The sequence below is a fragment of the Mus caroli genome, unplaced genomic scaffold, assembly GCF_978045245.1.
Source record: "Mus caroli unplaced genomic scaffold, Mus_caroli_1 scaffold_2, whole genome shotgun sequence".
NCBI classification, from domain to species: Eukaryota; Metazoa; Chordata; class Mammalia; order Rodentia; family Muridae; genus Mus; species Mus caroli.
This window is the reverse complement of record NW_028227257.1, coordinates 110,316,867-110,338,525: the sequence shown is the minus strand read 5'-3', so window position 1 is coordinate 110,338,525 and position 21,659 is coordinate 110,316,867. Positions and strand designations below refer to the sequence as shown.

Genomic DNA, 21,659 nt, shown 5'->3' with positions numbered 1-21,659 from the left:
GACTGTAGGAAACTAAATTTCTGTGTATTCTCATTTCTCCATTCTCAAATCTCACCACAGCGGTGCAGAGTGGACTATGGACTGAGACACTTATGGGGCACTCTTCCTGCTTATCAACTGCCTTCCTTTCAAGCAGTGGCACACAGGACCACTTGGTACAGTGGCTGACCACAGAGCCAGCATTTATTGATCGCTTGCTCTGCAGCGAGCAATGTGTAACCACTGCCTTACTTACTCTCTCAACAATCCTGTTATATATAGATAGATATAGATACAGATGTAGATGATATAGAACAATAAATAGCTCAGTGAATCTAAGTAAAGCTTACATATCACCACATAGCTCCAGGAGTGTTGTATTTGTCTTCAATAACTGACTTAACACATACCACTGTCCTAAAAATCTTTAAAAATAAGTCATGCTTGGAAGAATAATGAGTTTTGTTGCTGAATGTATTATTTAAATGCATCAACAAACTACTTAGAAAGTGCTTTGCCTATGTGGGCAAATGTTCCCAGAAGGCTTTGACTAGAAAGGCTTATTGACTGATTATATATCATCAATAACTGTGGAGGGGTTGGAATGTTTCAGGTCTGGCTAGGGCCCAGTTACAAGTTATCTTGCTTTGTTTTGTTTTTTTGACCCTGGCTGTCCTGGAATTTGCTTTGTGGATCAGACTGGCCTTGAACTCAAGAGATCTGCTCACCTCTGCTTCCTGAGTGCTGAGATTAAAGGCCTGTGCTTCCACTGCCCAGCTATCTTGGTTCTTTAACAGCCGTCATCCCTGTGTGAGTGACCTAACATCCTTATGGCCATCAGTGAAACCTTTTGGAATGCATTAACTTAATAGACCACTCGGTCTCCTCAACCCCAAAACTAATGTCACTGGATAGCATCTGAGGCCTACAGAAAAGTCCCTTCCCCTCTTCATTGGCTACCTGATGCCTCCCTCAATATATTTGAAAGGCATCTTGACTTATGATTTTTCTTTATTTCATTATTATAAAACTTCATGGAACTATTACCACATTGGAACATGGGATTTAGAGAAATTTGAGTCTGTGTTCTGGGCCATGGTCACTTATATTTGACTTCAGGACAAACCACCTTTTTCTTTTCTTTGAAGTGAGAGCTGTGTCTCTTAAAAATGAATTTGGCAGCTTCTGGATGATCTTGCCCTGACTCTCATATTTTCTATAATCTCCATCTTGTGGAATTAGCTACCACATCTATCTCCAGTGCTTCTTATCTCCCTGGGCTAGTGAAGCAAATCTTTCTTTAATTTTCACCTTAAGTAAAGACCTCTAAAGGAAGCCATGGTTGGCATCTGATCTTCTGGTCAAGTCTGGTGGATCTTTTGCCAATTCCTGCCATTGCAAAGACCCAAGAGGCTTTGGTGAGGGAGCTGCAAGAGACCTTAGCTGTGCTAAACAATGGTGTTGATAGCTGCTCCACTGTCCCCTGAGAGAACAGTCCCAGGATCCAGTTCTCCAAGGATGATCGTGCCTTTTCTAGCCCTTTGAACTGGAGGTTGGTATTTGAAAACACACTAAGAACCTTATGTTTTAGTTGCTATGGTGATGAAATGAGGTAATGGCTTGTGATTCTTGATGCCCTGACTACATCTCATGAGGTGATGACTCAGACAGTAAAGAACTTTCTGTGCAAGCAGGAGGGCTTAAATTCATATCCAAGCAAAACTGGGCACAGCGCTACACTCCCATAAGCTGAGTGCTGGAGTCATGAAGACAAGAGAAACCTCTAGGTCTTGTCGGCCCTTGGGTCAGCCTAGCTGAATCCATGAGCTCTAGATTTGGTGGGTTTGAGGGCTTCTAAGGAAGATGCTTGACTTTGACCCCCCACATGCACAAACAGGCACGTTCATTTGCACACAGATATGCACGTCATATGTACACACATTCACATCATCTGTAGACTACACAATATGAAAAAATGTCAGTGTGATTGGAAAATGCCTTTCATAAACCCCCTGCTAAGGTAGTAAGAGACATGGTAACTAAGGACCTGTCTTTACTTACTTACAGGCTACTGCCCTGAAAATGATCTAAGCCCTAGGATACAAAAATTGGGAGATATTTGGGTGAGATAGTTCAGTGAGTAGAGATACTTGCTGTCTGAGCCTGTTGCCCTGCGTTCAGTCCCTCCCTGGAACCCAAATAGTGCGCGCACACACTAATGATAGTAAATAATAAATTGAATTTGTAAGTTTTGTTTTTTTTTTTTTTTTTTTTTTGAGATATTCCTTGGCTGTCACTACACCCAGCAGAGGCCACACTTGTAATAATACATCCATTACAGAAGGTGGCAGTGTCATCAGCAATAGTTAAGCAGCCACCTCCCTCAGCAGGCCTTTTGATGGCTTTTTTCTTGGACACACTTCTGCTTACTTGTAATCAGCAGCCGCACCCAGCTGTTGGCTGGCCCGCTATAGGCAGGCTCTCCCTCATTTAACACTTTCAGATGGCTCCTCAGGCCTCTCCCAGATGGATTCTGTCTGTTATCTGTCTATGATACTCTCTCCCATTGGGGGAGGGGGCAGCGTTTTCTTAGACAAATGGTGCTTAAGGAGCTCAGATTTGTTTGTTTGTTTGTTTGGTTGGTTGGTTTTTGGTTTTTCAAGACAGAGTTTCTCTGTATAGCGCTGGCTGTCCTGAAAATCACTCTGTAGATCAGGCTGGCCTCGAACTCAGAAATTCGCCTGCCTCTGCCTCCCAAGTGCTGGGATCAAAGGCGTGCGCCATCACGCCAGGTAGATCTCAGATTTTTGTTTGCGCATCTCCTGAGCTAAGAACACAGCCAGCTTGTAGTCTGGGTTTTTTGTTTTTTTGTTTTTTTTTTTAACTATTTAAATTGTTAAGGAATCAGAGACAGAGGAAAATGGAGAGGTCTCTGAATTGCTGGGTTTTACTCTAGCCACATCTCGGCATGGTATGTGGCTAGAAGCTAAAAGCTATGCTTTTTGTGAGGTTTCTCTCTATTCCTGGGTACCACTTCTGTGAAAGAATTGTCTCTAAGTGCAATGCATAGCTATTACCTCTGGAGGTGGATCCTTCCCAGTGTGCCCTAGACTTGATGGGCTGACTTCAGACCACACTTCGTCTTATTTCCTTACCTCTCTACCTTGTCTGAGTCATCTGTAGAAGAGGAAAGCAGTTCTTCACCCCTTGGCCTTGAAGTTGAGGCAATGCAATGTTGTTTTGTTTTGTTTCTTTTCAATCCAACAACTTCACCTTAGTCTGGTGCCAATTGCTTTGCCTGTCAGACTTATTTGTTTCTCGTGCTACCTCTTCACTCCCCAGCCAGGGACCTCAGGCAAAATGGCAGCTTCCCACAATGCTGTGCTGTCTTAGCGTTCTATTGCTGAGAAGAGATGCCATGACCAAGGCAACACTTCTAAGAGAAAGTGTTTAATTGGCTTACAGTTTCAGGGAGTTCACCCATCATCATCATGGTGGGGAACTTGGTGGCATGCAGGCAAGCTTGGTGCTGGAGAAGCAGCAAGGAGTTCTGCATCTGGATCCTTAGGGCCTGGCTTGGGCTCTTAAAATCTCAAAGCCCACCTTCAGTAATGTACTTCCTCAACAAGGCCACACCTCCTAATCCTTCTCAGGGAGTGCCACTCCCTGGTGACTAAGCATTTAATATATGAGCCAAGGGGCCATTCTTATGCAAACCATTGCATTTGCTCTATCTCCTGACTGCTGTACAGACTCTATTCTCATTACAGATTTGCTTCAGAGGGAGATTACAGCCCCACCTCCCTTCCTGGTTTGAAGCACCCCTCCTGCCTTCTCAGAGCTTTTACCCTTTAGCAGACACAGACCCTTCCACTCAGATTGAAATCTGCACAGCTGCCTGGCTGAGTTTGCCGCCATGTATCTCATTGACTTGGTTCACCTCTTCACTCCAGGCATGAGTTTAGCATGTAATTCCAGGTCTCAACAGTAGAACCTCAACACATCAATGTAATGTGGCTAAATACTCTAGCACACAGAAAGGGGGCTGTTCACTAAATTCATATAAGCAATAAGCAATGCCATATCCTCCCCCCCAAACCCCTAACCTTCCCTCCCCCAGCATTAGTCACTGTGGGAAAATGCCTATTGCTGTCAGTCTTGTTTTCCAGAATGGAAATTTTCTTCCAAGTCAGAGCACCATGTGCTCTGCAGCTTAGCCTGTAATTACCATATCCGCAGGAGGATTTTCTCCTCTTGCCAGTCAGGCTTCTGTGTGACAGTGATAGGAGTCACTGGGCAGGGAAATGTTTGGTGGGATCAACAGCAGTTGGGTGTCCTGTACCAATGGGGACACGTAATCTAAGGAGCAAGGCTTAAGAAGGCAGCAGACAGTATGCGAGACAAAATATAGACAAAGACGTGAGAGGAGATGAAAATCGTGGGTTTTGACGTAGCATGGCCCCACTGTGTGGGAGAGGATTGCCTTCCTCTTGGTTTTTCTTTTTTTCCCCAAGCTCATTGGTATTTTTAGTTCTTGCTTTTTCAGCTGTGCTATATCAAGTGGGTTTATTCAAGGGTATATCTTGATTGTTGGTAAATGGTTCCCTTGTTCAGGCATCCGGGAGTTTGGTCCTGAAATGTCAGGTTACAGGGACAGACAGTGCAGCTGCATCCTCAGGACATCACACACGTGCACACACACACACATGCACACGCGCACGCATGCACCCAACCCCCATGCCTGGCTTCCCAGTGTCACAGCCCAGCATCGTTCACATTTTGCTTTTTGCCTGTTTGGGCTTACTGCAAATACCAGTAACAGCCTGCGTTTAATGTGGGACCACAAATGAATTCTGAGTATTAATCTTCAGCGGAGAAAACATGATGGAAAGAACTAGAATTTCAAATCAGGTGCTGAATTGATTTCCTTCAAGGCTGCAGCCCGCTTCATTTTTCTTCTGGTGGGTTTCCTATCATATTCAAACTGTCTACTGTGGCCTTGTAAATCTGGGGCCTCTTACTGTTCAGGCTATAAATACAATTTTATTATACTTTGCTTTGGGTCCCTCACCACAGAAAAAACACATCTAAACCTACTTTTTTTTTTTTTTAAGAGATTAAAAAAGCACAGCAGTGGAAGATTTTACCTGGGATTTTTTTAGTTTTCCCAAAGTCGGTCCATGCTCAATCTTATTTTTTCCTTAAGTAAAGGATTCTGAGAAGAACTGACTTGTGCCGAGCAGTGTCCCAGTTTGAGAAACTGTCTTCTATGGAAGTAATAGCTTATGAATGTCCCAGATACAGGGACAGTTAGGGACTTGTGGATCTTGCCTTGGTCTTCTATGGGGGGGACTCATCTCTGACCTTGTTCTAAAAACACAGCACTTATCAGAGCTTACAACAGAATTTCCAAGATGTTATCTGTGGTGTGTGGTTCACTGACAGCAGGGAAACAGGGAAGAAAAGAAGGAAAAATAAAAAGGTCTATGGCCAAGTAAGCTTGGAGACATTGACTCAAACAAAATTAAGTCAGTTTTTAAAATCCTCAATGCTCACTTAAAAAAAAAAAAAAAAAAACTTCTTTAGGGGCTGGAGAGATGGCTCAGTGGTTAAGAGCACTGACTGCTCTTCCGAAGGTCCTGAGTTCAATTCCCTGCAGCCACATGGTGGCTCATGACCATCTGTAACAGGATCTGATGTCCTCTTCTGGTGTGTCTGAAGAGAGCAAGAATGTACTCACATACATAAAATAAATAAATGAATAAATAAATATTAAAACAAACTTTAATGTATTCAAACACATCATGAAACCCCAAACTTACATGTTTTAGAAGATCACCAGTGTTTCCCGAACTTTATTTACCAGGAAGCTATTTCTTTTTCTTCTTTCAGTCTCTCCCCCTCCCCCCTTAACAGAATACCAGCCATGACTAGCACTTTACCCAACTTACCTCACACTGGCTGATGCCCATGTCCCAGGTCAGAGATCCATGCGTTTCATCCCTGCTTAGGCCCTGCCTGGGGAAAATATTCTGCAACTGGACATTGAAATCCTTGGCTTAACAAATAATCTTGAAATGAGTAAGCATATCTGATTTTCTTAATTTCCCGTGTTTGCCCTCCAAGTCTGCAGTGAACTCTCTTGTGAGAAGTGTACAGAAGCTGTCTGGGGTTCCTGCCCACTCTATTCGTCAGTTTTGTCTTCATTCACTAACTGTCTGCTTGAAAATGATCAGCTGAAAATCTTGATCTTGAAGAGTAGGACATCACTCTTCAAAATCACTAATGATTATTCAAAAACAATAATGATTATTCCTTGGCTAGAGTTGGTAAAGGGATGAAGGGCAATAACTGCCCTTAGGCATAAAATGATTATTAATGTTCTATACGTATTAATTAATGCTAGAAATAAATACGGCAGCAGTCACTCCTTAACCAGCTAGTTCCCCAAATAACCACCCAGAGACCTTTTAATATTTCAAAGCTTAGGCCTTAACTGGGCAGACGCTCAACTAGCTTGTCTAAGTTAACCTGACTATCTAGCCCTGTGGCTAGCTATACCTTTCAGGTCCTCTCATAGCTCCTGGATAAAGGGCCTTCCTTTTCTTCCCAGAGTTCCTTTCTCTCTCCCAGGAAGTCCCACCTTCTACTTCCTGTCCTGCTAATTGGCCATCAGACTTTTATTAAAGGCAATCAGATCAGGCCTTAGGTAGGTGAGGAACTTCACATAGCATGGCTCAACACTTAGGCATTCAAAAGCGGCAGCTTGCAAGGTGAAAGAGTTCTGACTACACATCTTATCTAGTGCCAAATGCTATACTAATTGCTCTGTTTTTCCCCAATTAGAAATGCCTTCTGCCTCCTCTCCATCAACCTAGCTCTTTCTACTTCCCTCAAGTCTGGCTTAGGTCTTGCCAGCTCCAGGAAGTCTTCCTTGACTAGAGGTTTCTAACAATATACCCCCTGACCATATTGCATGGCACACAATAAATAGCTTTGCCGTTTTTAACAAGACAGAGTATAAAGGGTTCTTCTGTGAGAGTTGGCCCAGGGCCTCATCACTGATGGGCTGACCTCAGGTTCTTCACATTGGAAAAAAAAAAGATTAGCATAAAAAAAAATCTTGTCCAGGTGTGATGATGCAGACCCGTAGTCCATGTATTCTGGAAGGTGAGGCTGGAGGGTTGACAGCTTGGAGACTTGGGTTGTATCATGGACTTAAGAAAGAAAGAAAGAAAGAAAGAAAGAAAGAAAGAAAGAAAGAAAGAAAGAAAGAAAGAAAGAAAGGAAGGAAGGAAGGAAGGAAGGAAGAGAAAGAGAGAAAGAAGAAAGAAAAGAAAAGAAAGGAAAAGAAAAGAAAAAGAAAACCCACATAAAAGGAAGTGGGGCTTAAGAAGATGGTTCATTTGGCGAAGTTCCTGCTTGAAAGACATGAGGACCCAAGTTCGAATCCCCAGAATGGTGTAAAAATGTATATACAGCAAACATCCAGTGCTGGACCAGTGGTACGATAGGAATGGTTGGAGCCTGTCTAGCCAGTCAGCTCCAGGTTCACCGAGAGACCTGTTTCCAAAAATCAGATGAAAAGCAACTGAAGAAGGCACCTAAGGTTGACCTCTGACCTCCATATTCACATCCTTGTGCACACATGAACACACACATGCATATGTACACACACACACACACACACACACACACACACACATAGAAAATCATGATCCTTATGGCTCTCATGTAGTCCAGGCTGACCCAGAAGTGAATATCATTCTGAAAATGACCTTGAACTTCTAATCCTCTTGTTCACCTCCCAAGTGCTGGGATGACAGGCAAGCACAGCCTTGTCCAGTGTTGTTTTTCTATTATTTGTTTTCTCCCTGGGTACATAAGCAAACACCAGTTTTCACGGTTTTCTGTTTCTCTGGTCCTCCCATCTTTCCAATTAAATTTACTATAGATGCTTGAGGATAAATATCATAATTGTTCATGCGTTAGTTTATTTCATCTAATTCTGGTGCGGCATAATAAGTATTTGCTGAGTAAATAGAATGAGACGATGCCCTGTTATCTAGTAGACAGAGCCTTTGCATCTGTGTGTCAATATCATAACAATTCCCTTTCAGACTTGTGTGTTGCCTCCATGAGAACGAGATGTGGAGGGGTGTTCACGTTCTCAAGGTCTTCTTGTCCTTCCCCTAAAGATCCTCCCTGTGCAGCTGGAGATGGCACCGTGCTGTTTAGCATTCCTCCCAGGCACGCTCAGCTTCTCTCCTGTTGATCCCGTGGTGTGCAGTACCACCCACTCCAGTCTTATTGAGAAGACTAACTCATCATCTTCCCGGGTGTCTCACCCATCACCATAGCTTATTTGGGTCGCCACAGGAGCAGACTCATGTGTTACAATCTTCCTCATCTGGTTCTTTCTCTTTGATATTCATGCATCTTCTCTTACCTGCTCTGTGATCTAAAGCCAGACCCTCTCCAACACAGCAGATGATCTTGTCACTTGTTAGAAGCCTTCCTTTGCCGGGAGATGCTAACATCCTGTGACAGATAGATATCCTACCTTTAACTGCTTCCCATTCCACTAGGGGCATGCTTTCTAAGGCTACCCAAAAGACTCTGTCTGCAGGCTTCTTCTGACGGCCTCCCCTGAAAGTCTGTCCCAAGGAGGAAGGGTAGAGGTACACTCTGCTTGTTTCCCATTTCACGCGCCGTGAAGTTTTCCATGCTGTCACAGACTGCATTTGGCTTTGCTCCTGAGTCTGTGTGTTGAAGCCTTGGTAACAGTTACCTGGCAAGGAAAGCATCCCTGTTTTATCATTTCCTTTCTTCCTCTTAAAAAACAAACAAACAAAAACCATATTTGTATGTGGTATGTATATGCATGTGTGTGTGTGTGTGTGTGTGTGTGTGTGGGTTTATGTGCATATAAAGTGCTGGCTGAGGCCAGAAGAGGATGTCAGATCCCTTGGAGCTGGAGTTATAGGCAGTGGTGAGCCATCGTATGTGCATGCTGAAATCAGATCTTGGGTTCTCTGTAAGAACAGTAATTGTTGAGCCCTTGGGTGGATCCTGGACTTACCAACACCATTCTCATTCCTTCTGAGGATCCAGGTCTATCTGTCTCCATCAGCCCTCAAGGCACACATGGCTACTTTATTTTAGGGGCTTTTATGGTCCACACTTAAGTCAGAAGGGAAGAAATCACCAGGGTTGCCAATCAGATAGCCCTCTTGAGTTCCTTCTTTTCTGGGCAAGCAGTGACACAAATGTGTTTTCCTTTGACAGTAGTTACACGGACCCATGAATAAACATGGGATCCAGGGAAGATTGCTCATGGGAAGACAACAGCAGTCTTTTGTGAGCTCCTGTGCCTGATTTTGTATTGTTGCTAGGAAAAATTATAGGCTATACAAACCACCCTGGACCTATAAAAGTCAAATGATTGATTTCTCCCCATGGCAAGGTGGAGGTGGTATTTATAGTCTTGCGGCCATCAGTCTGGAGATATTCTAGGCGCCGTTGGCCTTTCTAGCTGCAAGCTCCAGTTCTAGGAGCCCCCAAGGAATCCACCAATGGACTGACGGGGGAACAGGAATGTTACGGAATATCCTTCAGGACTAGAAGGTGAGGGAAAGCCATTTTGAAGTGAAAACTGAAAGCTAAAAGCTCCCTGTGTATCTGACAACTGGGCATTGCTGTGAAGAATTAGGCTTAAATGTTCTGTCAAAGGTGCTCAGAGGCTGCTAACCTTCCTACAGCTTGCCAAGGCTTTGGGTTGCTGCTGCCATGCTACTGAGGGACAAACCACAGCTGTTGATGGCATGGAATGGGCAGAAGGTCATTCTGTGCTTAGCCTGAGTCTCCTGGGTCAGCTCGAGACTGAAAGATGTTGCAGCTTCCTCCTCTGATGCAGGGCAGCTACTCGGTATAGACAGGCAATGGTGGTTGGAGCCGTTTTCATCAGATCCCATTTCACTAGGGATTTCCGTGTGTGGAGTCGTTGTTTTCTATGGATGATAGGTCATTGAGTCCTAAAGAGAAAGCCATTCCGCTGGGGTGGCTCTAACCAATCCACTGCAGAGGGGCTCAAACAGATCCCCACTTTTACCGTTTTGCATGGACTTTCTGCTCCCCACTTTGCATAATCTTGCGCAATTCACCAGAACTACAGTGCCAGTCACTTTCAGTTCTGAGACCTTTCTGTTCTCTCAGAAAACATTAGAAACCAGTGGCCGCACGCTTCTCTGTTGCTTGCAGCTTTGTTTCTCTCTTTGTAAGCTTCTAAAGGCATCCCCCAGGCCCTCCACTCCACCGAGTTAGAGCAACTGCTATAAAAGGGTTAGTAGAGGTGATACATCACAGTTCTATAGGCTCCTAAGATAAACTCCCTTCTCTTAAAAATGCTTTCCTAAGTAGTCTACTTTTCCAGTGTTTCAAATATTTCACAGTAAATTGAGAGTAAAAAAGAATTGAGTTTTTAATATTTACTTACAACAGTCTAAAGTAGATTTCTGATGTTTTAACTGATTCAATTCATTGAAGTTTTCTACTTTCTGATACATATTTCAAAGGAAAGAGCTGCACAGGGCTAATGATCAAGTTTATTACCAAGCCTTCTTCCCTCCTCTCTCCTATATTATATTCCTAGGGAAAGAGAGTGTCTAATGTTACACTTTAGAATTATTTGTTGTTTTTGTGAAACAGGTGTCTTATTAAAGATTTTGAAAAGCGGCCTTCAGTCACCCATCTCTTGGACCACCCATTCATTAAAGGAACTCAAGGCAAGGTTTTGTGTCTGCAAAAACAGCTGGCCAAGGTGCTCCAGGACCAGAAGCAGAGAAGCCCTGTTGCTAAAACCAGGTACGGTTCTCCGTGTCATTCTGACTTCTTTCTCTGTCTGGGTGTTTGTAAGGATGATATGATTGTGCTTGGGTTTGCCCCACATTTTAATCGGTAGCAACCACATCCTTGCATTTTCCAGCGTTTCATTTGTGTGACTTTAATTAAGCACGTCCCATGGATGAATAGGCAGGATTCAGAAACAAACTGCCTATTCGGATTCCTGTGACGGGTTTCTCTCAAATGGCTGAAATCTCACTGTCCTCGTGTTCGGCTGTGAGTAACTAACTGCAAGCTACCTTTCATCCTAGCACTCAGGAAGCAAACGAAGGCAGAGAGGCAGGTGGATCTTTGTGAGTTCTAGGCTAGCCTGGTCTACAGGACAGCCAGGACTAAACAGAGAAACCCTGTCTCAAAAACCCAAAATAAAATAAAATAAAATAAAATGTAACTGCAAAACAATTATGTCTGAGATTATGTGAAAAGTCTTTAATTGGCTATTGCAGAGTGGGGAGCTATCATGGACTCTACGAACAGGCCATGGAAAGAGTGTATGTTAAATGCTCAAGACTGTTTCGATGGGCTCTGAGCCCATTCTCTACTGAATCCGCAGACTTATCTTAGTTTTATTTTCTCATGCATTTTGCTTATGCTAGCTAAAGCAGCCAGGACTTCTTCTACATGGCTCTAACCTTCTCCCCCACTTTTTAAAGGGCATATAGGTTTTTTTTAAGATGCTTATTTTTAGGGTGTGGGAGCAAGTCTTTAAAACTCTATTCTGTGTGAATCTCTATGAAACAGATCTTTGATTTCTGTCCAGAGGGTGGCAGAATTTCTCTTTAAGGAAGAAAGAATGTAATTGCAGACAAAGCTCCCCTACTCTGCAATTACTTGGTTTTTAAATTCTGGCCAGGATTGCAGATAAGCACCAGTCCAGTATTATTAAAAGAACATTCAGAATACCGGAGGTGAGGAAGATAACACCGAGTAAGTCAGGTCCGGAGATAGCCCTGTATTGTGCAGAAACCCGTTTACAAACCAGAAAGCCAAAGCTAGGCTTACCAGAGATGGAATGTCAAGGTGACTGTGTTGTGCTGATTTTTTTCTGTTGTCACAGGTTTCTGCAGCAAACATTTTCCTATCGGTTCTTACTGCCATGGCTATTTCTGTGTCTGTGTCTAGCTGACAAGGCAGAGAGACCCATTCTTGTGACTTGGGGCCTTTTGAAGCAGTAGGAACTTGTACTTGAGGCCAGGAGAACCAAAAACCCACTTTCCTTTACTTTCTGTACATCAGCCTGCCCCACACATTCACACACACTACCAAAATGAGGACGAGATACAAACACCCAGACATCCAGGCCCTTAAGCATTTAAGTCAGACCCAGCTTCTCCTGTCTCTGTTAGATCAGAGAGCTGTTCTCCAGTGGCTTCTTAGTTCTCAGACTTACCAACCACCATACTTCTGCCCATTTTTGCCTGTGCAGTTCTCCAGACTTATTTTAAACACCGATTTCCCCCTTAGAAAACCATAAAGCCGCCGTGCACGCTCAGGCCCTTGCTCTAATTACTCTTTGCCAACTCTTTTTGATGTTAGACGCCTGGTAGGTGGCAAAGGCTTCTCACAGGGCCTTTGTAATCTCCAGTTTCATTCTGTACTTCATGTTCCTTTGAACAGTCATTAAAAAAAATACAACCTCACAAATACGTATCAAAATGTTGAACAGCCCCTTCCTTAGGAGGTCAGAAATAAATTCCAAAGGGAACACGGTGTAATCGACACTTCCTCTTAACAGCTAGCAAGGTGTTGGCTATATAGATGCTTTCTGAACCCACCAGGAAAAGCTCTCAGCTGTCATTTGCAGCTGACTAGCCAATCTATCTAAAGCTGTGAGTTTCCAGTGAAGGTGGAGAAAACAGAGACTAACAGAGGTGAGAGCAGGGACAGATGGGAAAATAGCCCCCTCATTTCTTTCCAACGATGCTCACATACCAGGCAGGGCAAACCAACGATTAAAACCATGGGCTCTGCCCAATTTGGGCTGTAGCTCAGCCACGTGCTGAAGAAGTTATTTAACTGTTTATTCTTCTGAACTCTCTTCTATAAGATGGGAGTTGTTTTGATTACAGATTGAATCTACACATAAAAGATTAGGATGGCTCTGCCTGCCTATAGTGTTAGCCATCAATAAATGTTAGTCATAGAAAAATATCTGTGCATAGGCTGTTAGAGTCCTTCACTTCTTTTTAACACTACGGTGGTCTTAGTTAGGATTTCTTCTGCTCTGATGAAACACTCTAACCCAAACCTTCTTTGGGAGGAAAGGGGTTCTCTCACTAGCACCTCGTTAGCACTGTTCATTACCAAAGACAATAATGGCAGGAATGCAAAGAAGGCGGGAACCTGGAGGCAGGAGCTGATGAGAGGCCATGGAGGGGTGCTGCGTACTGGCTTACTCTTCATGGCTTGCTCAGTCTCCTTCCTCATAGCACCTCAAACCGTCAGTTCAGGGGTGGCACCACTCCTAATAGTCTGGGCCCTCCCATCTCAATCACTAACTAAGAAAATGCCCTCCAGGGTTGCCTACTGTCCAATTCTATGGAGGCATTTTCTCAATTGAGGTTCCCTCCTCTCAGATGACTCTAGTTTGTACCCAGTTGACATAAAGCTAGACAGCACAACTCCCCCCCCCCTTTTTTTGCCCTTTATCTGTGAAAATCCATCTCCTTAATTATCAGAGAAGATCATGAAATAAACAGTACGGAGGCACCAAATGTTAAAAGTATTGATTTCTATCTTTTCCTCAAAGTCAAATTTATTCATTTATTCTCTGTAGAAACATTTACTTACGTGTGAAGGTGTCAAGCCCTCAACTGAGCAGAGCAACCGCAAAGGCAAACCAGATCTGGTTCTTGACAAGATGCTAATAGTCTTTGTGCCATACAAACAAGAATCAGATAAAACAGCGGTTCTCAACCTGTGGGTCTCGACCCCTTCACCAACTCGCTATTTCCAAAAATATTTCCATTATGATTCATCACAACAGCAAAGTGATGAAGTAGCGATGAAAATAATGTTATGGTTGGGGGTCACAACAACATGAGGAGCTGTATTAAAGGGTCACAGCATTAGAGGTTGAGAAGCACTGAGACAAGAGAAGGAGAGGCTATGGTTGGTCTGGCCCTGCCCCGGGAAAGGGCACCTGGCTTTGGGATGCCTGGGGATCTCCAGGAAGTGGCTGAGCTAGGATTTAAACCTGCCTAGCCTGTGGCTTCACATTTCCCTGCCTGCCATAAAACCACCACTGTTAGAGTCCTGAGAGGCTTCATCTAGCAACAGATGGAAACAGATGCAGAAACTCACAGCCAAACATCAGGCAGAGCTCAGGGAGTCTTGTGCAAGAGTAGGGGATAGACTTGGACAAACTAGAGGGGTCAAGGACACCCTATTACCCTGGCCCAAGAGAGCTTACAGAAACCAAACCACCAACCAAAGAGCAACCAAAGAGCATGCAGGAGTTGGATCTAGGCTCCCTATACATTTATAGCAGATGTACAGCTTGGTCTTCATGTGAGTCCCCTAACAATCGGAGTAGAGGCTGTCTCTGACTCTGTTGCTTGCCACTGGATCCCTTTCCCCTAGATGGACTGCCTGGTTGGGTTTCAGTAGGAGAGGATGCGCTTAGTCCTACTGAGACTGGATGTCCCAGGGTGGAACAGTACCTAGGTGAGCTTTCCTTCTCTGAGGAGAAGGGGAGAGAGTTATAGAGGGAGGGATTTGTAAAGGTGGGACTGGGAGGAGAGGGGGACAGGGGCCTACAATTGGGATATAAAGTGAATAGATAAATAATAAATACATTTTTACAAAGATAGGAAAGGCTTAAAAAGATGAAGGGTAAGGATTATATGTAGACGAGACATTAAAGATAGAAGTGAGAGTTATAGTGGAGTTATAGAAGAGAAATGTATCAAGGATCTAAAAGATGATTGGTTGGTCTTAGAACAAACCTCAATGCTAGAAAGACACATACAGGTGAGATTAGAATATTCCAAAAATCTGAAGGAAAAGGAGGTAATGTGAGAAAACTCATGCTGAATGGCCTTTAGCTTTCCAAAAACTACTAAGGTATCAGGGTGGGTAGTGGTGTTCGGTCCAGGGAGATGCTAAGCCTTTGGAAGTGTCACTGTGAGGAATGTGACAAAGTCATTCAAATACAGCTATGACTTTTCAGAAGTACAGAAGACCCAGGGACAGGGTGACTCATTGATACTCCAATGCCGTGAAGTGGTTAGCAGAGACGCAGAGAACCTCCAGGACAGCACAGCACCAAAGGCTCCCAGCAAGAGGGCTGTCTCCACCATTCCCTTGGCCACCTGAAAACTCTAGTTACTCTTGACCACAAAGTGTAGGACAGAGAAAGCAGATTTGGAGGTCTGACAGTGGCCTAGTAACTCGGAGGCTGAGTCTAGTGAGGGGCTGGTTGTTGGCATGAAGAAGAAACACAGGTTCAGTGGAGTATGGAGAACAAAGGGGGCGGGGATGGGGGTGGAGGGGCAACTGAGGTCCTGGGAGCGTCGGAGAGGACCTTAGAAACAAGACAGAGCTGTGCACATGGAAAACTTCAGTGAGATAGAAATTCACATTTTCTTTTAACGTACTGACAAGTTGTGGATCCCTCAAGTAAGAAAGAGTAAGAAGAGGTAACAGTAAGAACGGAAAGGAAAAGGATCCAGGTGCTGAAGAGGAGGAGGAGGGGGAGGGGGAGGAGGATGCAGAGAAGGTGGTAGGGGTGTGTGAATGAGCATAGAGGAGAATGATGAGGAAGAGCAGAGGTGGGAAAGGCAGAACAGAGCAGAAGGAACCACCCTCCCTGCCACTGGGATCAAGTGCTGTTAAGTTTAGCCTCTGGCTGACACAGCCATGTTCGCTGGCAGCAGCCTCCCTCTCTCTTAGTTGAGTCTGTAATTCTTACTGCTATGGGGATATGACAGGCACCCTACTGAGATGCTGCCTGGAACCTATAATCCTCTCTTCCCAAGCCCAGAGACACTAAGCAGTCAGGGATTAAAGATAACACATTCCATATGGTGAACACTCATTAACTAAAGGACCAAACGTGTGCCCCTTCCCCTACTTCTCAGATATTCACCCGACTATGAGCGGGTACTTTGGGCTACTCATCGGTTACATGATACGGGGCCTTCTCTGAAACCTATAAGAAGAGAACTTTGCATTGTGGGCCTGAATTCTTCTCAGAGCCCCCATCATGCATGTGGTGTTACCAACTTTAGTAAATCTCTTATTCCAAAGGACAGTCTGTCGCAGTATTCCTCCCCAACCCCCTCCCCCCCAGACAGGGTTTCTCTGTATAGCCCTGGCTGTGCTGTAACTCACTCACTCTGTAGACCAGGCTGACAGTATCCCTCTTGAATAGCAACAATCCCCCAAATCCTTAACAGGGATCCAAATCTTGATGTAGTGCTACATCAAGATTCCATAGGAAATCTTCTTTATAGCAAGCAGATAGGACCAGCATTCAAATGCCTAGGAACAAGGCTAAGTATCAGGGGGGCGTGGTTACCGTTGGTTACAGTGCAGCAGAAAGCCCACCATGTCTGGAGGGGGGCTTGAGATGTGAGGTCCGTCTTAGCTCTCGTGGGTATAACTCTTCTGAATGTGACAGCTATATGGAAAACCAGAGCCTGAGGCAACCTTTTTTCACTTATATACCCGGATCTATACCCACTTACCCTTAGGATTCTACCTGCGCAGTTCTTTGGAGATCCATAGGCAGAAGGAACACTACTGTTGAGATTCAGTCAGTATCATTCCGTGATGTTGATGAGTGTGTGTGTGTAATATATATATATATATTACCTCAATAATTTCCCAATTATTAAGTTTTGCCATGGCATATGTCTGATTTAGTCATGACAGTTAAGAATCTAAGATGTATACTCCCTTAAAGGAGGTAAGAATTTCTCAGCATTTGTAGATAACAGTTTAAGGCTACAGTGTCTCTTGTCAGAGAAACTTCCAAACAATTTAACTTCTTGACCACACCAGCTCCTATTTCCCTGACCTTCAAAATGTTTTCTTTCCCAAACCCATCTTGCAAATCCATGAATTTATTGCTATCACCCGGTATGTGGCCTACCCGTTAAAGATTAGTGTGGTAGACTTGAAACCGTGCGTTTTATCCCCCCAAAAGAGTCATTAGGAGAGAGGATCACGGTCTGGAATGTGATGGAGGCAGGGAAGGCCCTGGGTGGCTGCCCTATGACCGTGAACTCAGCTGCGAGCCTCAGGAAAGTGACAAGTTCTAGTGTGTTCTGCCCCTGCAGGTGGCTAGGGCCTGCTGAGATGACAAATGTTAGATCATCAAAAGCCAAAGGTCTACTCTAAGTATTATTTGCTAGGAGAAGTTAGTAACAGCTATTTTCTTCTCCCTGTTATGTTATGCTTAATGGCTTTCAGAGTCTGCCCTTGTGCTTTGCCCAAGGCTAATTAAAACAGCGACTTCAGTCGCTCTGACTCCTTTTCAACCTGCAGTGGTGACCTTTAAAAACAGATTTCTCACTGCTCACCTGCCAGGATTCCCCCAGGCAGCCTAGCTCTCCCCTAGCTCTTCTACTTGCAAACACAAGTGGGCACGTACACACTCAGTGTCCTACATGCTCACGGGCTCCTGGCACTCCAGTAAATGAAGACTTTCCGAATGATCACTAAAGTGCTAAGGATGTTGCCCACATTGGAAGTTAAACGTCTTCCTATCTCCCCAACCGAGAAGGAATACATCTGTACCTTGATATAATTAGTATCACTCCCCCCATGCCCCACACCCACACCTCCACACCCCATGCCCCATACCCTACACAGCCATCCCCACACCTACACACCCATACCCCACACCCCACATCCCACACCCTCACACTTCACACCCCACATACCCTCCCCCATTCCCCCTATACCCCGATGCCCCCACACTCGCACACTGTGCCTCACTGTGTGAACAAGCCCATATTTAATTTCCTGCTTTTGTCCCTGATTCTTGTTGCTGTCTGGAGAAGTATCAAATACTGCTTAATACAATTGATAATACAATGCCAGTTTTTTTTAGGCCGAACCTGCATTGGTCAAAATTGGGCAATTACTATCACTATTTCTGTTCGGTTTTCTATTTTTTAAGTTTGTATTTGATTGAGAGCTTTAACCTTACGTTATAGCTGAGGGAGCCATGGGCTCTGAACTCAACTGGTATCCACTCTATAGTTGACTCACAACAGAGGCAATAGAATAGAGTCCCATGGGTAACCTGCAGGGGTTTGTCTCCTACTGGTTCTGTTATTGTATGGTTACGGTCAGATGGAATGGTCCGTTTTCTTTGACCCTGAATCAGAATCAGAACATACACTGAAACAGAAGTGATCTGGATGGAGGGTTTGACAGCACAGGTGGGTGATGTAACTCTAGCCTCACTTTTGAGCAATGCTTTCCTTACTGTTTGGAGCCACTGATTAGGGTCATAAGGGAGTGGGCTCTGTCTACAGCTATAGAGGCCTTGGACCACTGCATCTGATCCTGGGTCCTCTTCCTCTCCTCCCTTCTTTCTTATTCCTGAATCTGTGCTCTCTCCATCCCTAACAAATATCCTCACCTCCTTCAAGCATGGCATCTGATAGACGTGTTTGATTTTCTTTCACCCTTCCTTTAGCACCTTGGGAGGGAAGGAAGGATTATATTCTGGGAATGGAGGAACAGGGGCAGAACTAATCTTCATGATGGGTCCTTCAGAGGACAACTGTCTAAAGACAGAGTAGCTCTCAGTGGTCAATGGCTTGTGAATTCTTATCGGGTAAGAGAGTCACATTCTTGGGTCACGATTTAATAGCGCTTCCTTCTATCACTAACACGAGGATAGGACCATATCCAAGCCCGCTGAGTGGGGCTCCTGAACCTGTATGCACCCCTCTATACCGAGTCTCTGCTTGAAGACAGGAAGCTAATGGGTTATGGATGGACTTTGGAGGGAAATCACACACAGGACTAACCTGTCACTGAGATGGGGCTATTAAAGAGCATCATCCCCAAATTGCTTCACTGTAACACGGGCATAGAGAGTAAACTCTAGTCTCACGGGCATAGAGAGTAAACTCTAGTCTCACGGGCATAGAGAGTAAACTCTAGTCTGAACCGCTTGGATGTTCTCAAAGTCCTCTTCCCACCTATGACCTGGTTAACAACAGTCTAGAAAATGTCTGCCATTGGCTCCACGCAGGCCCACATTTCAACCTTACCATCAACTTCTTCACAGGTTCCTGAAACCTAAAGTCACCTGACCCTGCATCTTCTACGGCATCCAATCCAAACTCAGGCCACACAACTTTCTTTCCCTCTTAGCTTCAAACTTCAAACTCTATCTGCCTCATAAACACAAGCAGGGAATACAGAAAAGGCAGTATAGACTTTGATGGGAAGACATTCTGTACTTTACCCCAGAGCACTCCTCTTAGAGGACACTTTAGTTACAGCCATCACTCTATGCACACAGCACCTCAGAGCACCCTGTGCATGAACTCATGTGTTCATTCGGAACATACAGTATTTCTGGATGTTTATATGTACACAATGTATGTTAAAATAGAAGTAGTAGACAGCATGCTTTGATAAGACCAAAACAAATCTATAGTACTATATACCTTTATTTAATAAGATGTCTTTTACTGTTACCTAGTCACTTATATGCATCTATTTATCTAAGCTTTGTAATACCAACCCTGCAAGCGTCACAGCTGGCAGGAGGTGATCTACACTAGATGAAGAATGAAACCCTAGTTAGCAGCACTTAGCAAACACTCGGGCAGATTTCCTGAGTCTGGCTTATTTCTCGTGGTTTATTTCTCTGACACCTTTAAACACAGTAAAACTTTGGAAAGAGGTTTCCAAGTGGCCCTCATCACAACAAAATGCTAGGCGTAGCTACATGGAAACTCCCCTGCAAGGTAGCAAAGCACCCGAGACCTGTACAACAAGGATCAGTTTGACTGACTGACCAACAGTGCTCAGGGTAAAGGCCTAAGGGAGGGAATTTGTAGTAAGCATAAGGATAGGCTCTATTGATGGAGGATGCAAAGTCCATGGCACGCTTTCATAAGGATGGGTTCTAGTTACCAAGAAACTAAGCTCAGGATAAGAGCCTGGATAATGCTCAGGATATTTGGGGCATTCAGGAAGGCTGGCTCCTTAGAACAGCAAAACGATGACAGGTTGTTAAAACATCTGCTCCAGCCTTCTGAGTGGCCAGGCATTGTCTTTCTCTGGGGAACATAGGCCCATGTTTTTAACAAGTGTGGTTCCTCCAATGCGTTCTCTAAGCTGTGCCTCCTACACAACCCAAGTATCTTTCTGTTTGTTTGGTGTTCTGTTTTTCAAGTTTCTCTGTAGAGCCCCGGTTATCCTGAATCTCACTCTGCAGAGCAGGCTGGCCTCAAACTTACGGAGATCCACCTGCCTCTTCCTTGAAAGTGCTAGGATTGAAGGTGTGGACCACAACTGCCCAGCCAAATCCGAGTATTTTAAAGTTGAATATCTGTAATTGTTATAGTTAGACAAAGAATTGGCTGGCAAAAAAATGTTAGCAGTTGCTATTCTTAAATTACGACACTAGGTGGCGCGTGTGAGTTTTAGAAAATCTGAGTTTGTAGTTACCTGTGAGAACAAGCTACTTGACTCAGAAAACAGAAAAATAAAATTGAACCAAGTTTAATTTTGTTGATTTTAACTAAAAGTAGAGAAAGATAACACTTTTATAAGTTTATCTAATGTCTAATGATTCTGTAAAAGGGATAAGCGTTAGGATTAGGGGTTTTTAACTCTCCAAACCCCACAGGAGGAAAATGAAGCAGGCATCCTTTGCATAGGAACAGTAATTGTAGAGGGCAGATACAGCTGCTGGTGTGTGTGTGTGTGGTTTGTTCATATAGGTGAGTGTTCATATGTAAGTGAGCATATGTGTGAATGTGTATGCATGTGTATGTGCACATGTGTGCAAGTGTGTGTGTGTGTGTGGCTGAACTAGTGAACTGGTCTTTATATGAGTGAGAATATCTTATATCAACACCAGCTTCTAGATTCCCAACCACAGTCTCCAGCAAGTACCAACTCTAAGGATTGGATTGCCCATTAGCAGGAGAGGAAGTCACACTGTGCTAATAATAGTAATTACTCTATCTTTTCCAATTCATTGTGTTTAAATCCTTGTGGGAAGATTTTGATGAGATTCAAGCTCGTTGGCATGATTCTTGGAGTTTAGGTGTATGAGACAGACAGACAGATAGTTTAGGTGTATGAGACAGACAATCTGCTTGTGGACTTGGGAAATGCCAACTTGGATCCTGATAGTGCCAAACTGTGCCCATGCACACGGAGAATCAACTTCATGCTGGCACCTCTGTTTCCGAGGTTGCAGCTGAGTGCTCTTATCTCGAACTGTCTGCAAAAGCATCCTCTAGAGTGAAGGACATCCCTCCTGGAATGCTTGCAATCCCAGCAATCAGGAGATAGAAGCGGGAGGACCACAGTGTGACATCATCTTCCCTTAATATAGTGAGTTCTGAGCGGTCAGCCTGGGATACAGGAAACCTTATAAAAACATGGACCCCATATTCTGGCTATGATTCATTCCAGAAATGCAGGAATAGTTCAACATATAAAAATCTGTCAATGTAATCTACTATGTAAACAAACTGGAAAAAAAAACACCTCACAATCATGTCATTAGATGCTGAATAAGCCTTTGACAAAATCCAACAGCCCTTTATGATTAAAGTCCTAGAGAG

At 44.1% G+C, this 21,659-nt stretch overlaps 1 protein-coding gene across 1 annotated transcript in view; it reads left to right on the top strand.

Annotated features, from left to right (window-relative positions):
• Myo3b (myosin IIIB) overlaps positions 1 to 21,659 on the top strand; it is a 336,609-nt gene that overhangs the window by 116,382 nt on the left and 198,568 nt on the right. The window contains exon 8 of the mRNA XM_021150395.2: positions 10,687 to 10,842. Within this exon, the coding sequence (XP_021006054.1) occupies positions 10,687 to 10,842 (156 nt within the window). The remainder of the gene's footprint in view (positions 1 to 10,686; positions 10,843 to 21,659) is intronic.